The sequence below is a fragment of the Periplaneta americana genome, chromosome 14 (assembly GCF_040183065.1).
Source record: "Periplaneta americana isolate PAMFEO1 chromosome 14, P.americana_PAMFEO1_priV1, whole genome shotgun sequence".
NCBI classification, from domain to species: domain Eukaryota; kingdom Metazoa; phylum Arthropoda; class Insecta; order Blattodea; family Blattidae; genus Periplaneta; species Periplaneta americana.
The window spans coordinates 7,601,614-7,622,490 of record NC_091130.1 but is presented as its reverse complement, the minus strand read 5'-3'; the positions used below and the strand labels follow the sequence as shown (position 1 = coordinate 7,622,490).

Below are 20,877 nucleotides of genomic sequence, written 5' to 3'. Positions count from 1 at the left end.
CCCTACAACCAAATTAGGGCGCATTAGACAACCACATGTACTAACACAACACAACACAATGCCCTACAACCAAATTAGGGCGCATTAGACAATCACATGTACTAACACAACACAACACAATGCCCTACAACCAAATTAGGGCGCATTAGACAACTACATGTACTAACACAACGCAACGCCCTACAACCAAATTAGGGCGCATTAGACAACTACATGTACTAACACAACACAACACAATGCCCTACAACCAAATTAGGGCGCATTAGACAACCACATGTACTAACACAACACAACACAATGCCCTACAAACAAATTAGGGCGCATTAGACAACCACATGTACTAACACAACACAACACAATGCCTTACAACCAAATTAGGGCGCATTAGACAACTACATGTACTAACACAACACAACACAATGCCCTACAACCAAATTAGGGCGCATTAGACAACCACATGTACTAACACAACACAACACAATGCCCTACAACCAAATTAGGGCGCATTAGACAACCACATGTACTAACACAACACAACACAATGCCCTACAACCAAATTAGGGCGCATTAGACAATCACATGTACTAACACAACACAACACAATGCCCTACAACCAAATTAGGGCGCATTAGACAACTACATGTACTAACACAACACAACGCCCTACAACCAAATTAGGGCGCATTAGACAACTACATGTACTAACACAACACAACGCCCTACAACCAAATTAGGGCGCATTAGACAACCACATGTACTAACACAACACAACACAATGTCCTACAACCAAATTAGGGCGCATTAGACAATCACATGTACTAACACAACACAACACAATGCCCTACAACCAAATTAGGGCGCATTAGACAACTACATGTACTAACACAACACAACGCCCTGCAACCAAATTAGGGCGCATTAGACAACCACATGTAATGTGGTTTTTTCATTAAACAACACTCACCTGTTAACTTTGCACTGTCCTCGAAGTAACACAATAGTCACCAGAGCCTCGTTTGCTCTTCAGATTCTCTCTGCACAATTTGAGGAAGAAGTACATGTCTTTGGTACGACTCTACACGACACGTGGTTCCGTCTGTACTCGAAGCTGGACACGGACACAATGAAGCTCTACCAGCGTGCGTTAACACTTATGCCACCCCCAAAGTCAACCCCTACCAAGCTAAATTCACAAGCCCTCCACTTTCATTGTCCCCCGCGCCATTCCCTGCAATACGTTATGGCAGTTCCCTTGAACATAAATAGGTTCATTTTCCCTTCTACCACCAACTCGACTCGGTAGCCGAGAGGTCTAAAGCGTGACCAAAAAGCGTGCGTGCGTTTCGTTAGGAAGATCAACGGATCGAATACTAGTCCCTGCGAAGTCATAAAAAAAAAGAGGGATACAAGAAGCAAAGAAGGAGGAGAGAGAGAGAGATATGTGTGTGTTTCTCTTTTGCTTTGTAGATGCCGCATTCACTCTTTTTGTTCCACTTTCCTCCACTAGATATCATCCCACCCTAAACCCCTATTTCCACTCTTTCCCGCTAGAATGTGTGGTGAGCTTGTAGGGGAAAAGTGGAAAGGGGTCTTGGGCGGAGCTTAGCGTTCGCTGTTTTAAGATTTGCCCTAAAAAAAATAAGTTTTCCTGGTGCTGTTTACAGAAAGAAAAAAAATTTCATTAGAAAAATTTATTGGAACAGATACAACAACTGTTGAGCTATTTTTCAACATATTCCCCACTGGAATTGAGACATTTGTCATACCGTGGCATTGACAGAGAAGTGCAGACGGCTGTCACACACTGGTTCCGATTCCAGGCGACAGATTTCTGCGACACAGGGATACAAAAGTTGATCCCACATTATGACAAATGCCTCAATTCCGGTGGGGAATATATTGAAAAATAGCTCAACAATTGCTGTATCTGTTCCAAGTAATCTTTCCGTGAAATTGTGTCTTCTTTCTGTAAACAATCTCAGAGAAACTTATTTTTTTACGGCCCTCGTAATTGCACTTGAGTGGCCAAAATTTGTATAAGCATTTGTTTTGACATTATTAACATGATAGAAAAAAAAATAATAACTTTTTTTTTTTCATTTGCCCCCATGAGAATGTTTGCTTGTGAGATTAAAGAGTCAAGTTGGTACAGTTACTGGTTAAGAAATTAAAAGGCTTAAGCCTCGTTCACACTTTTCAAGTAACCTGAATTCAAGTCGCAGTTCAGACATATTCAAGTTATTTTGTTTTCAAGTAGGATAAAATGGCGTCGATGTGCAAATATAATGTCTGTAGTAGCAAACCTCTGTTCCAGAGAACTGATGAAGATGTTGAAGAAATGGAAGAAGCATTGTTCAGTATAGGTTAGAAATTGGATTAGTAAGAGAAATACATGACCATTTAACCATTACAAATACAATAAGTGAAATCTTCAAGCAAAGATTTAAATGTAATAAAATAAGCAGGTCTAATTTACCATAATTGAAAATTATTTTCATAGGATCATGCCAGTTTCGGTCAATAAATATCCATTCAAGCAACTCTCTTCTTAACCCTTCCTATCTACAGTTTAATGGTTTTCAATTGTCTTTCGTACCTCATCTATGTCCACGTTAAAATCTCTGCTGTTTAATTCCTTGATGAACTCTTCCTTTGCATTTCTGTCGCTCACAATACTTTGCAGTTTCTATAATCCACAGGTCTTCGTGAGTTTTATGCAATTCCAGAAACTGAAATATTTGGTCATTCTTTCACTTACTATTGTTTCCTATTATTTTTACTTTCCCAGTAGAACAGAAAAACAATCAGCTGTTAATTTAACATGCTTAAAACAGCTGTTAATTTAAATTCCCGCACTTTTCTCCTTGAATTCAAGTTATCAAGTGATGTTCACACTTTTGAAGTTTTTTCAAGTGTCCTTTCAAGTCAAGTAAAAAGTAGAAAGGGATTCAACTTCACTTGAAACTTGAATTCAAGTTGCTACTTCACTTCAAATCAACTTGAAACATAGTTCACACTTTTAAGTTCGTTGAATCAAGTAACTTGAAAAGTGTGAACGAGGCTTTAGGTCCACTTCCAGTTGTAAGAAAAGGAATTCTTTTTAGAAAGGACTTGAGAGGACTTGAGTCCTTTGACTTCAATGTAAATGTGACTAGAGTACAGTGCAGGCTATTCAGTTCATTGTAATGCCAGGACATAAATGCACTATTTTGATGCACCTGATGTGCCATGCAAGCAAGGAAGGATTAGGTAATATATTTCATCTATATTTCTGAGTGATTGGCTTGCTTTGAACCTAGATCGTTCTTGTCTCTTTTATATTACATTTGTGTTTGTATCATACGAAACATTGATGATTCTTCAAAGTTCCAGCCAAGTGAAGGCCCTCATTAATCTGAAATTGGATAAAATCAAACAAGCTGTTTGGTCCCAGCTGAATTAATAGAGAAAAACCCACTGCTAAGACCGAATTTTGGATAAATCTTACTATGAACTGAAATTTTGTCCCCTCAGTGCATATTCCTTAAGTTATTTCTCGGTTAAACCAAACATACTGTATAGCATAAAGGAGTGTTTTGTACTTTGGGCTTTCAGGGCTTAGCCATAGTGATATATACTTTTAATCTTAGTGTCCTAGTTTTTAGTTTTAGATGTTCTCGATCCCAGAAATTTGATCTGGTAACCCTACTTATGAATGATGTAATCTTATGGTAAATGTATTTGAATTTAAAATATAATAATTTAGGGATATGTATTATATGACTTTTTTGTGTTAAATTCTATCGTAGCGAGTTTACATGTTTCGATCTTTTATGGGTCATCCTCAGAACTGATCATTGTTGGTCTTGGCGCCTCTTGTTTTGTTTCCTGCGAGGGTATGTTCGTGTGGTGTAATGTAGAGTCAAAGAGTGTGTGTGTGTTCTGAAATTGAGTTGTGTGTTGAGAATTTCATTGGGGTGTGTTTTTGTGTGTCTGTATATTTCATATTGTTTTAAACACAATCAAATACATAGCACAAGAAAATGGATACAACCTGACATAATAGACAACATAATACGTAAGACAAAACATAATCACAAAAAACATAAGAATACAACACAAACACAAGAACACAAAAAATACATTACACTAACATACGAAAACAAAAACACACACAAGATTGCAACCTCATTCAAGAAATTAAATTACAACATCGCATACAGAACAAATAATACTCTACAAAAACATCTCAACACACAAACAACACAAACAAACAAATACAACCACACAGGCGTATACAAACTCAAATGTAACACCTGCAACAACTTCTACATAGGACAGACAGGCAGATCATTTCAAACACGTTACAAAGAACACATCACAGCCATAACAAAATTACAAAACGCCTCCACATATGCAGAACACATCACAAATGCTAACCACACCCACAGAGACATCAACACAGACATGGAAATACTGCACATCCAACCAAAAAGCCAGAAACTCAACACACTAGAACAATATGAAATATACAGACACACAAAAACACACCCCAACGATATTCTCAACACACAACTCAATTTCAGAACACACACACACTCTTTGACTCTACACTACACCACAGGAACACACCCTCACAGGAAACAAACAAGAGGCGCCAAGACCAACAACGACCAGTTCTGAGGATGACCCATAAAAGGTCGAAACATGTAAACCAGGTACGATAGAATTTAACACAGGAAAGTCGTGTAATAATTTATTAATTGAGATACATTTTATTTGAAAATAAAAACAAATGATAGAATATAAAATATCGTATTGGACTATACTTTTTTATGCTGAGAGCTATACTGTTGTAGAGGGCCAATCATGAGACATTGCAAGATGTGCATTTGTTGGCATCAAGTTTTAGTTTAGAGTTGGATGGATAATAATTGTCCACCATCATCATCATGATTACCACGTCTCTCAAAGTCGTCCTAGATGGTCTGACTGTTATTCATGCTGGCCATTGAGTCTGAGGTTTGCAGGTTCAAACAAGGATAACAGATTTTAAAGGACAGTAAATCCTCAACATGGCTTCCTCTAGAAGGGAAGTGAAGCTGGAAGATCCATGTCGTAGATTCATGGCATATAAAAGAACCCTGTCCCTGATTAGGACTGCGGGCAAAATTTTTCGGTCATTTCTCACTCACATTGAATTTTGATGGTGAATAATCTCTGCCGTTGTCAGTGGCGTAGCGTCAATGTAAGCTAAAAAGCTCAGCTTCCCCAGTTAATAATAATTTCATAATAAACCTGCAGTTTATGGACAAAATTATTTATTAATTTTAATAGAATTTATATTTACGCATTAAATATTGTGATGCTGCAGCTCAGGATGATTTGTGATGCAGCAGTAAACAAGAAGCCTGCACACACCAGCTTCCAAGCAGACTGGTTTCTTCTGTGTAATCTACCCCGCAGATTTTCCATCCCTTTCTAACTAAACTACCCTGGTCGCAAGGCTTGCAAGAAGCTAGATTTGACATTCAAAATAAGTAGTTTCCAAGTTATCCCTTTTCGTCAGTTGTGTTCAGTTGAAGTGTTAGTGTGCATTGTGGCTGATATAACAAATATGAGTGAAATAACAGTTCCTGACACCAGTTTACTTGAATTTTTTAGGACAATTGTATTATCAAGGCTGACTTACGAACAAAAGTGTGATCTAAAAAACAAATGACCGACTCCCTTGCTGTCAATGAAGGACACAACCAAAAGACAGATGCATACTTACGTAATGATACTAATACTGTATCTATTGACCGTTAATATTGTGATTTATCTAAGTATGACAGGGAGTGAGCGAATGTTATAGGTACACGTGTCTATTTGTTAGAGATATGTGTAAACCGTGGAATGATATTTTACTAAGTACCATTTGAGCTCATGCCTTATTGGTGTTACTTACGAGGTTTCAACCAATCTTCGACTGCTGACTTGACATTGACTACTATTTATTTTAAGGCTATATTTTTGTAATACGTTTTCTTATATTGCATGAAAGACAACTTGAGTTAGCTTCCCCTGCTCAAAATTTCATGATACGCCACTGGCTGTTGTAAAGTGTTGTTAAATAAAATTCTGTTATTGCTATTACATCAAAACACGAGTGGAACATGTTCTGTTGTTTGAAAGGGGGATGTCAGGTTTATAGTTTACCCACTAGATGACAGGCTTGTATTTTCACACAACTGATAATCCAGTATCCTGGACCTCGTAAATTTTTTATCTTTGTATTGTTAGTTTCGTTCATTACAGTATCTTGTAAATGTGTATGATGTGATAATGTATATTAGTGATACATTTTAGTATATTATTGTTTTCCCCCTGTACTCTTCTGGTTGAACATTACATTATGTTTACATGTACAAGGTCTTGAATGATGGAAGATTGCAAATTAAATATATTTATGAATGGTATTTCTTTCGATATGTTGAAAAGTAGAATATATTGAGCACCTGGTCTATCGCCAGCACATTTTTCAGCTTTGTAGTTCATATCTCTGTAGTATAGACACTGAAGTCATTGATATTTGTTATGTTTTATGTGCATTTTTGATACGTGTACATTGAATTGGAATTGCACTTGCTAAGAGATAAATGCTCCAGCAAAGTCTGTCTAAGAGTATTTTCTTGTAACACATTCAACGTTTAAGTTTCAGTAACTGATAATCTCATTGGAAAGGATGTAATCTTCATCAGATATTGGTTTATTTAGAGTTCCATATGTCGAGAAGCAAGAAATGTGTTTTATTTTCTTCTATTTAGACTTTTTTTTAGAGCAATGCTTGTTCTGTGACTTCATTCATTCATTGTGTTCTGCCCAAGAGCAGGTCTTTCACTGCAAATCCAGCTTTCTCCAATCTTTCCTATTTTCTGCCTTCCGCTTAGTCTCTGCATATTTCACTTCCACCTGAGATATATATTTTTTTATTGGGTTATTTTACGACGCTTTATCAACATATAATTTATTTAGCGTCTGAATGAAATGATGGTGATAATGCTGGTGAAATGAGTCCGGGGTCCAGCACCGAAAGTTACCCAGCATTTGCTCGTATTGGGTTGAGGGAAAACCCCAGAAAAAACCTCAACCAGGTAACTTGCCCCGACCGGGATCCGAACCCGGGCCACCTGGTTTCGCGGCCAGATGCGCTGACTGTTTTATATATATATATATATATATATATATATATATATATATATATATATTTCGTCTGAATGAAGTGGCTACCATTTGTGATTTCTGTCTGTGTAAATATGATAAAGGGATGAAAATTTCCCAAGATATGTGTCCGAAATTTTTATATTAATATTGATGTGTATATAAATATTTCATGGTAACATTCGGCGGCATCTCACTGGTTATTAATTCCTGTTCGTTAAAAGGGCCATTTTTAGTCCTGGTTAAATGTCAGTTGGTAGGTTTCCAGTGCTGAGCTATTTGGCAATGAAGCCAGCTACATTGTCCAGTTTAATAGTATGGTTGTGTTATATCACAGTTTAGTATATACAGTTGTGAAGCTCAATACTTAATAAATATGCAAACACAGATAGTTGCTGACCACCAGGATCGCTACTATCGCCTCAGCACAGACCCTTTCCCGAGCAGACGATGTATGTTCGGGTTTTCTATTTCAGTGTATGGAGCTCAGTGAAATATTATATTATAACTTTATTGCGTATCATTGCTAAGCTTTATTTAGTGTAATGTGTCCATAAGTTCCGTTTACTTCTTATTGCATAATTTGTTGCAGAAATAATTACAAAACTGTGTTTTTACATGTTAACATAATTTGTTCGCGTCAACATTTCAAGTTTAGAATGGAAGCTATTTTGAGGTTTAATAAAAAAGAATTTATGCTGTGATTTTAATTTAGCACATCTACCTTCCTTAATTGTAGATAGAAAATTTACCATACCACTCCTATGAAATTAGTGTATGTACAATTGTGTTTCTTTGTCTCTTAGGATGTAGATAAACACAATAATCCAGTACATACTCAATTGTAGTATTAAAGTACAGACAAATTGAATGTGCAGAGTATCATATATTACATTATACTTAATTATAATGTATAAATGCGAATATTGAAGTATTGGTACAGTAAACATAACCTATAATTTCAACATATCTAAATATCAGTGCGGTGCAACTGAAAGTTATTGAATCATGCATAAATTAATGTACAAGAATTTCGCAATATTTAATTCAAATAAAGGGAGGTATTACACATATGAACAACGTAATTTTCACACCAAAAATTATGTTACACCTTAACTCGCAAGTGAATTATGTCTGAAGTGTCTCATAATCATTGTTTTAAATTTTATTAATGCAATTACACTACATTTTAGAGAAATATATGTTACTCTTTATGCATTCCAACTAATTTATATGGTTGAAACGCTGCCCTTCGTGATCGGGTTAAGCGAGTCACATGGCCTGCCTTACGGCCTGTATTAGATCACGATGGCAGTGACACAGTCTATTGTTCCTAGTACTCACAGCGCTCCAAGCGGCTAGCAACTATCGCGAGAAATGCAAAAAATCATCCCAACCTTCGCAACTGTATATACTAAACTGTGGTTATATTACATTGCAAGGAAAAGCCATCCTGTTCACTAGGAGGTTCACATCACCCTCTTACAAAAAGAGAAGTGAAGATTACAGATTTCCCTCCCTATGCTATGGACTCTTGTCATTTTTTTCATGCTTCTAAGTAGGCCTATAATTTGTTTTTATTTCTTAAATTGTTTTTCTTTGTTGAAAATAGTACATTTTACTAAATGTTCATTGTTCATGATACAGTTATGTACGTATTCTATAGTTAGTGATATTTTTATATGATATACAGTAAGTGATATGCTAAACTACTTCTTCCTAGTGCATGAAGTCAGATATTTATCATGTCGAAACATTTGGCCAAATAATCGATAGTGAAGTTATCTAAAGGTAGCAGTGGAGCTGCAGTAAGCTCTTAGCAAGTGTAAGCAGATGAGTGGCATGTTGCGTGCATGTGCATGATTTGTTGTGGTGTTGTGTTGTGTAGACAAGACGAACCTGTCTCATGATGAGGACGTCTCGGCGCCCACCCCAGTGTCCATCCTTGCTAACAAGACAATGGATTTTGTTCGCAGAAACAGCTACGGAGACTTAAGTATGTTCTGCTATTAATTGCAAACTTTATCATTAGATATCTTTAAAATGTTCGTAGTTATCTGGGATAAACATTTTAAACAAGAGGGTAATTATAATATTACATGGACCTCATACCAAGCTCTTCTCACACAAATAACAACAGAGCAAAATGTCTAACTGAAATTAGTTGGATTTATAAGTTACCAGAGGTCTTTCATCCTTTCTTTTCTGTTCTTTCTTTGGGTGGAAAATGTAGAGGAGACAAAATTCAGTGATTATTCATATGTAATATGTGAGCAGTTTAAAAATATTTATCCACTTTATGTAATGTGGACTTTACATCACTAGTAAAAATGGTGTAAACACATTCATTATGCAACTATACTTGTTTTTTTGAAAGATGGGACATGACAGTTAAGTGGCCGAGCTTGGAACTACAGTGCCATGTTGCCAATATGGACTACCACGCTGCCAGCTGATGGTAGCTAGCAATTGTCGTTAAGATGGCTGATGTTAAAACATTCATTGACAATTAACGCAATGGTAAGAAAACAATACAAAAATCGACAGAGAATCAAAGACGAAACGTGCCAATGCTAACACTGTGTGCACAATAAATTAGCCAAGAGAGCTATTAAGCACTCACCATATGGAAACTGTAAGTTTGGCAACTCCACCGTTGTTACCATAGCAACAGGCCTACCACGCTATGTGACATTCAGTTTTTCCGATCGCAACACTCCTGTCATGTCCCATCTTTCAAAAAAACAAGTATAGTTAGGTAATGATTCTTCTTTTACGCAACTAGTTAGGTATTGATACTTCTATTACGCAACTTGTTAGGTAATGATTCTTCTGTTACACAACTAGTTAGGTAATGATTCTTCTATTACGCAACTAGTTAGGTAATGGTACTGATATTACCTTACTAGTTGCGTAATGTGAACCACACAACAAATTAAATAAATGTTGCGATACTCATATCGTAAATAACTACGTATTATTACGTTAGAGCTTATTCTTTGAAGTTCATTGAGAACAGGGAATAGTAGTGAGTGGTCTGATTTATTGATACACTGTCACAATCACTTTAAATTTACTTGCATTGCGTTATTCTTAAATTGTGTTGTCTTCAAAGGCCTAGTTATTACCATATTACAATTGGATTCATGGTTGGTGGGTTCAAACTCAGCACATTTTTGAAGTTAATAAAAATTGTAGTGTAGAGTCCTCTGGAGTGGAAATAAAGCCAGTGTCTTGTAGATTTAAGGAATGTATTGAGCCTTGTCCCAAAAGGAGAAGGCTTCAGCTATATTACTGGCTGAAATTATCCTTCCCACTTCTGCTTCACAGGGCAGATGCGTCAGAGGCTGTGAGAATGCAACAACCTCTGATAGGGTAGATGAGGGTAATTGTAAATGGGGTAATTTAAACAAATAAAAGGTAAAGGTAAAGGTATCCCCGTAACATGCCATGAAGGCACTTGGGGGGGGGGCATGGAGGTAGAGCCCCATGCTTTCCATGACCTCGGCACTAGAATGAGGTGGTGTGGTCGACACCACGCTCTGACCGCCTTTCACCCGGGAAAGACCCGGTACTCAATTTTATAGGAGGCTGAGTGAACCTCGGGGCCGTTCTGAAAGTTTGGCAATGAGAAAAAATCCTGTCACCACCTGGGATCGAACCCTGGACCTTCCAGTCCGTAGCCAGCTGCTCTACCAACTGAACTACCCGGCCGCTGTGAGAAATACAAGACTGTCAATATAAAAATTTTAATTTGGGGGAATATTTAAATTAACATGTTGGCTAACCTACAAAGCAGTTTGGCGACAAATAGGAGTAACTGCTTAGTTGTGAACGAATGTTTTGTAAGAGTCTACAAAAAAAGTTGAGAAAGAATTGTAAGTAAACGTACAGTGCATATTTTTTAACAATATGTCGTTTTTATGAGTAATGTATAGTAGTTAACATTTATTACAATGGTTTTGAGATCTTCCATAACCTCAGTTCATTAAATTATGATGTGTTTACATTTGCCCCATAGTTTTAATTGCTTGGGGGTAACTGTGAACATCTTTTACTGTGGTTACATTTCGTACTTTTCAGTAATCAAAGAGACCCCCACCCAACTACACTGTAGAGGATTTAGAGAGGGTTGTCACAGATGTGAAAAATAGTAACTACAGTTATCGTGAAGCTCAGGAGAGGTACCGAGTTCCTATATCGTCATATATCATAGGTTAAAGGGACGAAATATACCAGTGACCAAAATTGGAGTTGGAAGGAGTACAGCTCTTTCTTCTGAAACAGAACAAAAAATGTCCAGTGTCTGATAACCCGTGCGAAAATTGGTGTTTACAATTACCCCCCCCTCACAAAGGGGTAAATGTAAACATGTGGGGTAAATGTAAACTAGCAATTAAAAGATCAAAAAAAGTCAACCTTATTATTTTAAACCCATTTTCAGGGAAAAGAAAGATCTAAAAATAACACAATGTTTGTGTGTCATGCTTACCATTACTGAGGGTTGTGTAATGTTGAAATATATTTGAAATCAGTGAAAAGTGTTTCCAATTACCCTGGTCTACCCTCCTGATATTGTTGCTAAAGTTCTAATAACTTCTACAAGGTCATTGAAACTTGTAAAAGAAGTGTATTAACTGTCGTAATGTCAGCATAGATACAGCTTACATCTCTTTCCTAAATGTAACTTTAGTGTTACTTAATGGGTAAATAAGGAATGTTAAGATAGAATTTAATCATCAACATTTACAACTTTGATCTACATTGTTTTACTATGCCGCTGTGACAAGAGCAGACATTTTTATTAATGTAGTGGCTATCCATGATATTTTGAAACTTTCCAAGTAAAAAAATTTAATTTTGATCACTAGAAGGAAAAAAGACATCTCTCCATTGAGCGAATTTGTTCACAGTTTTACATATTGGATTATAACACGATGTTCACGTGACATGGAGACTGAAATTGTAATTTCAGGCGAACGAAAGGATCCTCTGAGTGCACTGGTTAAGAATGGTGGTTCGAAGCGCAATGCTTTGCTGAAGTGGTGCCAGAACAAGACGGTAGGATACCGCAACATTGACATCACCAACTTCAGCAGCAGCTGGAACGATGGGCTGGCTTTGTGTGCCATCCTGCATTCGTACCTCCCTGAGCGAGTCCCATACGACTCACTGACTCCCAGTGAGAAACGACGTAACTTCACTATTGCCTTCGCAGCAGCTGAATCTGTTGGGATTCCCACAACACTGGTAGGTGGACTAGCATGGGTTTTTAAAATGTGTGAACCTAAGAGTTAATCTGTATGGCCACTTCTCTTTGTTTTTAAAATAAAATTAAATGTTATTTAAAGTATTGTGATTGTAAGTTACGAACGTTTAATACAAGAAATGGATTCGGAACAACTCAAAATCTGTGCTTCAGTGGCTGGTCATGATAATATCTTTGAAAAATATTGGAGTGCAAGAGGTCAAATGACTTTATTGTCAAGCGCCTGGCATTAGAAAACAACAACAACATTTGTTTAGATCTTTTTTTTTTAGTACTTTATTATTACTTCACATCAAATTTCTTTTCTTCTGCAGAATCAGAGTTTGATACAGAGCTCTGCAGAGTTACCTATCTGCTGTTGACGTCTCTGACAACTCCCATTGTATGCAACATTTATATGTATTAAAATATAGGACATTGTGAATATTAAATATTTAAATATAGCTTTTCATAAGCAAACTGAATTGCTATAGCATTGTGTAGACATACGAGGCGTGTTCTTAAAGTAAGTTCCAAAAGGTTGTAGTAAGTAAACGGGAAGATATTTACAAACCATTTTTGTTGCATTGTATTCCCCACACTTCAATTACTTCTCAACATAATCTCCACCATTATTGAGGCATTTATCGAGTCGTGGCACAAGTCTTTCTATCCCCTCATTGTAGAATTCGCCATCAAAACGTTGACCACCGAGAAATTTCTTGAGGTGCAGGTAGAGATGAAAATCACTCGGAGCCAAATCCAGGCTGTAGAGGTATGGTCAATTTGTTCACAGCCAAATTTCGAGATGAGATTTTGGGTGTCACAAGCTGTGTGTGGCCGAGCGTTGTCATGAAGCAACACAACTCTGTCGGTCAGCATCCCACGTCTCTTGTTCTGAATTGCGCGACGGAGCTTCTTCAAGGTCTGACAATAGGTTTCTCTATTAATGGTTTCACCCCGAGGCAAGAATTCGATGAGTAGGACTCCTTTTCTGTCCCAGAAAAACAGTGCACATGATCTTGCGTGTTGACATGGTTTGTTTGAATTTCTTTTTCCTTGGCGATGCAGTGTGCCTCCATTCCATGGACTGCTGCTTCGATTCAGGTGTCATGTGAGACACCCAAGTCTCGTCACCTGTCACGATATGGTCAAGAAACTCATCGCCTTGCTCACTGTAACGTGTGAGAAAGCTCAATGCACTGGAAGCTCGTTTGGTTTTGTGTTCCTCGGTGAGCATCTTGGGTATCCATCGTGAGCACAATTTTCGATATCGTAATCGATCTGTCACAATTTTGTAGAGAACACTCCACGACATTTGTGGAAAATTCAAGGAAAGCGAAAAAATTGTAAACCTCCTGTCCTCATGAATTTTTTCATCGACAGCACGCACCAAATCGTCATTGATCAAAGATGGCCGACCGGTACGCTGCTCGTCATGCACAGAGATGCGGCCCTCGTTGAACTTCCTAACCCATCTCCTGACCATTCATCACTAATGGCATCATCACCATACACCTCACAAAGTTGACGATGAATGTCAGCTGGTTTGATGTTTCTCGCATTCAAGAAATGGATAACAGACCGCATCTCACAATCGGCGGGGTGCTCGATCACTTTAAGCATTTCAACTGATCACAACTAACCACACACACGGACTGAAGCTCTGAAACTGCATGCACAGCTTGCCTGAGGACTGAAGAAGAAAACACGCATGCACAAAATAACGAGTGCAGCGATGCAACGGTTATAATTGAAAACGGAACTTACTTTAAGAACACGCCTCGTATGTACTGGTTATTTTATCAAATAGTGTCCACAATTATAGGTGCTGACTTTGGAGGGGGTAGCAGGGCACTTTCTGCCCCTCAATTTTTTATTAATGGTCAGTAGTGTACATTACCAGTCACAAATGCTCATGGGAAGATTGCAAGGTAAAACCAGCTTCTGAAATGAACCTTTTGTCTGACATTTCTCAGCCACATCAGTAAGGTTTTCTTATCAGGAATTCTTTTGTGTCGACCTACTCTAAAATGGGTACGAAATTGGCATCACAGCCACCATTTCTTAAAAATGCTCAACGACAAAATGCACTATGTTCACCTGTCCACGCCATTGTGCTGCTCAAAGATATATGCCACTCAAGCGCAACTATCAAGAAACCTGTATAGCTGCCAATTCAAATCAGGGAGATCATTCTGTCAGACTCTTTAGTATAGGATGTAGAAGGAATAAAATTCAGTGATTACTCACATGTAATAAGCGAGCAGTTTAAAAATATTTATCCACTTTGATTATGTAATGTGGACTTTACATCACTAGTAAAATTGATGTAAACACATTCATTATGCAACTAGTTAGGTAATGATTCTTCTTTTACACAACTAGTTACGTAATGATACTTCTATTATGCAACTAGTTAGGTAATGATTCTTCTATTACACAACTAGTTAGGTAATGATTCTTCTATTACGCAACTAGTTAGGTAATGATATTGATATTGCACGTAATGTGAACCACACAGCAAATTAAATAAACGTTACGATACTCATTGTAAATAACTACGTATTATTACGTTAGAGTTTATTCTTTGAGGTTCGTGGAGAACAGGGAATAGTAGTGAGAGGTCTGATTTATTTTAATTTTAGTATTATTTTGTGAATCAGAAAAATACAATTCCATACTTTACAAGAGATGCTATTCGTGACTTGTAAATTATTGCTTCATACTTCATTGAAGTACCAGTTGTCCCTGGCTCTAGGGATTTTTCACAAGTCTCTATTTGTAAAAGATTAGATTAGCTTTGTTTAAAAGTGAATGTTCCAGATAACCATCCTAAATCTTCACAATCTAGAAACTAACCACTGTCAGTACACTGAACTTTTGAGTTTTGTTTTTTTTACAACAGAACGTGACAGACATGATCCAACTCGAACGACCTGATTGGCAGCAAGTAATGGCTTATGTGACAGCAATCTACAAGCACTTCGAGACTTGAGAGGGAGCCAGCAGAGGTCTCTGGCTGCGCATCTAGTCAGCACGTGTTGCTGTGTACAAACTATTTATTTCGTATTTTAGTTCCTACACGTGTAAGCAGGGTTCGATCTGTAGGCAATGTCCCGCTCGAGTCTGAATCATTACAAGGGCCGGTCACAGAGTTACACAGTCTGATATTCTGTGTGCCTGTTATATAGAACTGTGTCTGTATTGCTGCTTGAAGGATTTGTTAAAAATTAGATAAGGAATAACTGGTAAGTAAAAATATCACTGCTTCTAATTGTGGTGTATGGCAGCAAAGGTTTTATTAAGATATTATTCAACGGACGACACTTTCGGTTGTGTTTACTAGGTTTACATGAAAACTAAGTGCAGCATTTGGAGTGATTGAAATTGTATTTCCTGTTTTTCGTGAAGTTATAGAAGATACAAAAAAATTTTAACAAGTATTAACTTATTTATTTAAACATAAGTATGACTTAAGTGTTTTTATGTTCAGCTGTTATTGGTAGATGTACAGTTAATGTTTGATTGAGGTGTGTCTGAAATTAATTTTATGTACAAGTGAATTATTATATTTACTTTTTATATTTTTAACATATTTACTTCAAAATTTAGCTTTTATATAGCTTACTCTATCCATGAACTGTTTGCTTATCAGTGAGTAAACTCGAAAAATGGTGGTAACGTTTTTAAAAAATTGTTAAAATTATTTTAGCTCTTCTTAATTTATTTTCGTATTTACGCATGTAGGGAAGTAATGACCCAACTCCTTACAGACAATTATTTTTTAGTAGTAAATCAGCTCTTCTGTATTAAGTTCATGGTTCTTATCGAAATTCATTTCACTTTCACAAAGACATGTCTTAAATTCTAAATTTTGAGTGTACTTTTATTGTTTGTTTGAAATTCTTATAATTTCTAATTTACTGCTTTAATTGTTTATAAGATAAATCTTTTTCGTATATATATTTTTTTAATTTTGTGAATCATTTGGGAGTTACAAATAATCACATAAAATAAGAATGCCGTTCATACTTTAAAAGATGTAATTGTGCCCAAAAGATGCAATTGTTTCGGCTGTAACAAAATTATGGTGGAGGTAAAGAATTCATGTACAAATTCAAAATTCAGTAAAATATACTTTGGACGTTGTGGGAGTAAAGCCTGTATTGTCGCTGCTGTAAAACTTGCATCAGTGTGTTTGCTAAATTTGTATCATAAGCAGATTTATGTGCAACCCGAGTGAATTCAGACATGGTGAACTTTGTGCAGGCCCTTGAACACGTCCTTAATGCTTTTTAGAATACATTCGAATACTTAATAAAAAAAATAACATTTTCAGACATGTTTACAAATTGAGCCCTGCATGTAAGTATACATACATTTATATATATATACAGTATTATAATGCTCTCGTTGATGTAAGCAATAAACTTGTACATTTATACTCAATTGCAGTTTTTATTCTTAAAAATTATATCACCTTCCCTAACCTTAATAATAATAACCCGTGGTGCTACAGTCCATGAAGGGCCCAGACCGACCAGCCGGTTGTTGGCCTCACTCCGACATGCCGAAGCAGAAGTGGACGATCATCCAACCAGAAAGGAGGTATCGTGTGGTTAGCACGATGGTCCCCCCAGCTGTTATAGCCGGCTTTCGCAACCAGATTTCGCTACCTATCGTAGCTCCCCAAGTGCATCAAGATGCTGAGTGGGTACTGGTCCCATACACTGGCCGAAATTTCATGAGAAAATTTCTTCCCCCATGAGGACTCGAACCAGTGTGCATTTTGTAACGCGAGTCCTAGGCAGGATGCCTTAGACCACGACTCCACGTCGTGGGACTTTCCTAACCTTATTTGTGTATATAAGCTATGTTCTGGTTCATTCTATTTAATTTTCTCTTATTATCCACACTATCTAATAAGTAAAGGGATTTCGTTGATGCACTGCCAGAATTTTTTTGTAAGGTAACAAAATATGTTAGAAAATATTCGGTTCTGATTTTGTTCTATAATATTTTTTTTTTTTTTTTTTTTTTACAGTCAACTCTGGATATAGTGAACTCGGCTATAGTGAACCTAAATCGTTGATCCTGACCCGCATACATTAAAGAGTACATTAATATTTCCGTTTATAGTGAGCCTTGTATCCTGACAAATTCTTATTTGAAGTCAGACTTTCTTGTATAAAATTCAAAGACTGTGTTGAGAACAACATTCTAAGTTTCTTACTCCTTTAGTCAAAGGACAAAGGTAGGATCAGTGATTCCTAGACAATGAGCAGTACTGTAAATCCAGGCAACGCGTGACAACATTGCCTCACCCCACCGTCGAAGGGTTGACATTCTGTTCTCAGGCACACTACTCTACTGTTATTTCTAATCCTCCACCGTCAAAGGGTTGCCTTTAGTTCTCAGAAATATTTCCATTATGACGGATAGCATCGAAACAACTGAAAATGAAATTGCCTTCATTTATTAAAAGGCGACGGACATTATGTCCAGAGCATAAATGAAGGTAAGATTTCCATGGCTTTCAAACTCCATCAACCCTCTTCCAGTTTTCATTAAGTGACTCGGGAAATTCCAAGGCTGAGTACACAGTCACACCATAACGGTGTTTATCATTTCTACCTGATCAGTCTGTTTCTAGTGTTCGAACAGTGAATGTACTGTATAAAAATCTCGAAGTGTAAAGTGTTTTCTGTGGAAGATAAGGCGAATATTATAAGTGAGATTGAACGTGGTCTTTCGCAAGCAGACTTGGGTCGACAGCATAGTTTAAGTAAATCAACTGTGAGTAACAGTATACAGTGTAATCCATTTCACAAAAATGAAATATTTTATTTTCTTGTTCACAATTTCATTCATTTCTCTCTTTTAAGGTTAGGGGAGAGACACTTCAGATACAGTGAACGAAATATACAAATCCACAGAGGTTCACTATATCCGGAGTTGACTGTACTTGGTTCTTTAATGACGCTGTATGAAATACTCAGTTATTTAACGTCGATGGAATTGGTGATAGGGAGATGGTATTTAGCGAAATGAGGCTGAAGATTCGTCATAGATTACCTGACATTCGCACTTATGGTTGAAGAAAACCTTGGAGAAAAACCAAGCAGGTAATCAGCCCAAGTGGGAATCGAACCCACACCCAGGCGCAACACCAGATCAGCAGGCAAACACACTACTGTCTGAGTCATGCCAGTGACTCTCTATAATAATTCAGCAACACAGGGCAATGAAAAATTTGTGTAGTGTAAGTAGGACAGATGACACTGTTTCAGCAATACACAGGGTGATCTAAATAAACCTTTACCATTTTATTCTGTTACAACTTCACCAAACAAAAAAACAGCAAAGCTATTCATTCACTTCTGAACCATAACAATAATCGTGGGAGATCACAACCTCTTTGTCACAGCAAATGTTGGGATTATCCTCCACCTTCTTCCAAACAGAATTATACCTGTCCTCCATATTCTGTGTTTGCTGAAGTGTATTGTCGTTAATGTTGACTTCTTTCCTGCAAGTGTGTGCACGATTTCTGTACACTCTGTCCTTCAGTAGTCTCAAAGGAAAAAGTTTGGAGAGGTTAGGTCCAGTGATTTGAGGGCTACAGGTTCTCTGAAGTTATGCTGTCAGCAAAGAAGCTAGTTGTGAGCTTCATGGACTTGGTGGGTTTCATCTTGTTCCACAAATTGCATGAATATGCGACCATAAACCTCACTGTTCACTATCTCGTTGAAGGAAATGGGGTCAATGATAAGACAGACACTGTACACTAGATTCCAACTGGTGTTTTGGTGGATAACATGGGGATTTTCGTCAGCATAGTGAGTGTGGGCGCATGTATGTGTCCCCCCCTCCCCCGTTTCTATAATTGATTGTCGACTACTCACACCATAAACTTGCGGGGAGTGTAAGCTTGTAGCCTTGTCTAGGAAATATGCCAACAACGGATTTTTACAAATGTTGGCACCCTTTTTAGAACACCATTCTTTGAAGCACTTATAAGCATTCTCATATCTTTTCTTTGACCTTTATGGAAGTAGAAATTGACAGGCTGCACTCGTAGCCTCTTCTATGCTGCCATACATTTTTTTCTTACCAGAATTAAAATAAATCAAAATGTCTGCATACCTATTTCATATAAATAAACAGCTATCTTCCCATGGTAACAAACAATAGACTATCAATGAACAAGTCGACCCTTAACTGATATAAATGAATATAAAATTAAAATAATATACCATAAATAACTATATTTAGAATCAGTCGGTGGAAAAAAATGTATATATGCAATTCGGGAGGCATGTAGACATCCTCGTACTCAATATTGCTAGCAAACGAGTCCTTGGCTGGTAAATCCTACTTACTTCCCTTACAGCATAAATAACTATTTACAAAACTTCTTTCGGATGTAAAGCGAAACAATACGATTATAGCCGATTGTATTCTTCTGTTTTTGCTTGGGCGTTTACGTAGATGCTTTAATGCCTCACAGTTGATCTTACGTGTTAATGTTAATCCTTTTGTTGTAATGCCTTTCTTCGTGATATTTATGTGATTCGAAACAGCATCAAAGTCTAGTTGACAGCTATTGGTAAAATCAAAATTTAAAGAAATGTGAATTAAAAATTGTATAGAATAGAACTGCGTTTTGCAGAACTAGATAATTATGTAGCTTATACCGACATTCAGGAGTGCGAATTAGATGGTTGTGTGATAGTTAAAGTAAACCATTATGATTGATTTTTTAAAGATTTATGGAATCCTTATCTTCATCAAGTAAGTAGTAACTTTTTTTTAGTAGGGCCTACGGTATATATTATTATTATTATTATTATTATTATTATTATTATTATTATTATTATATGGTTATTTATGTTTTGGGGTTCTTAATTTACCGAAAAACTTGAAGTATTTTAACGACGAACTAGATTGTGTTTCTCTCATATAATGTTATTTTTACAAACTTTTGAACCAGAAATTGTTCACGTTGCAAGTAATTTTCCCGACAGTCATTTGGCATTAGTGCATCATTTTACCTCAGTTTCATTTCTTAACCGAGTATAGGGTTGGTGACCCAAAAATACTTTTATTGACCACCAGAACAAAAAGTAGATGCTTTATAAACAGTTTTGTACATAAAAGTAGGTCTGTTCTGAACACCTTGAAATAAAATTATTAATTTTGTCCATTTTGATTGTGTAATATGGACTTTACATCACTAATAAAAATGTTGTAAGAACATTCATTACTAAACTAGTTAGGTAATGATACTTCTCCGACACAATTTTGCATTTTTCTTGGAACACCAATCTTAATATATATATATATATATATATATATATATATATATATATATATATATATATATATATATATTTCACTTCATATCGTAGGAGGGATTTCAATGGTACTAAACATTCAATTGC

At 36.7% G+C, this 20,877-nt stretch overlaps 1 protein-coding gene across 9 annotated transcripts in view; it reads left to right on the top strand.

Annotated features, from left to right (window-relative positions):
- Positions 1-16,882, top strand: part of LOC138713098 (cytospin-A-like) — a 406,047-nt gene extending 389,165 nt beyond the window's left edge. For 8 of the 9 annotated variants that reach the window (XM_069844871.1, XM_069844870.1, XM_069844867.1 and 5 more), the window contains 3 exons: positions 9,071-9,178; positions 12,158-12,432; positions 15,339-16,882. In XM_069844871.1, coding sequence (XP_069700972.1) covers positions 9,071-9,178; positions 12,158-12,432; positions 15,339-15,428 — 473 coding nt within the window. In that variant the 3' untranslated portion in view covers positions 15,429-16,882. The remainder of the gene's footprint in view (positions 1-9,070; positions 9,179-12,157; positions 12,433-15,338) is intronic. The other variant, XM_069844869.1, reaches the window with a different exon arrangement.
- The last annotated feature ends 3,995 nt before the right edge of the window (positions 16,883-20,877 follow it).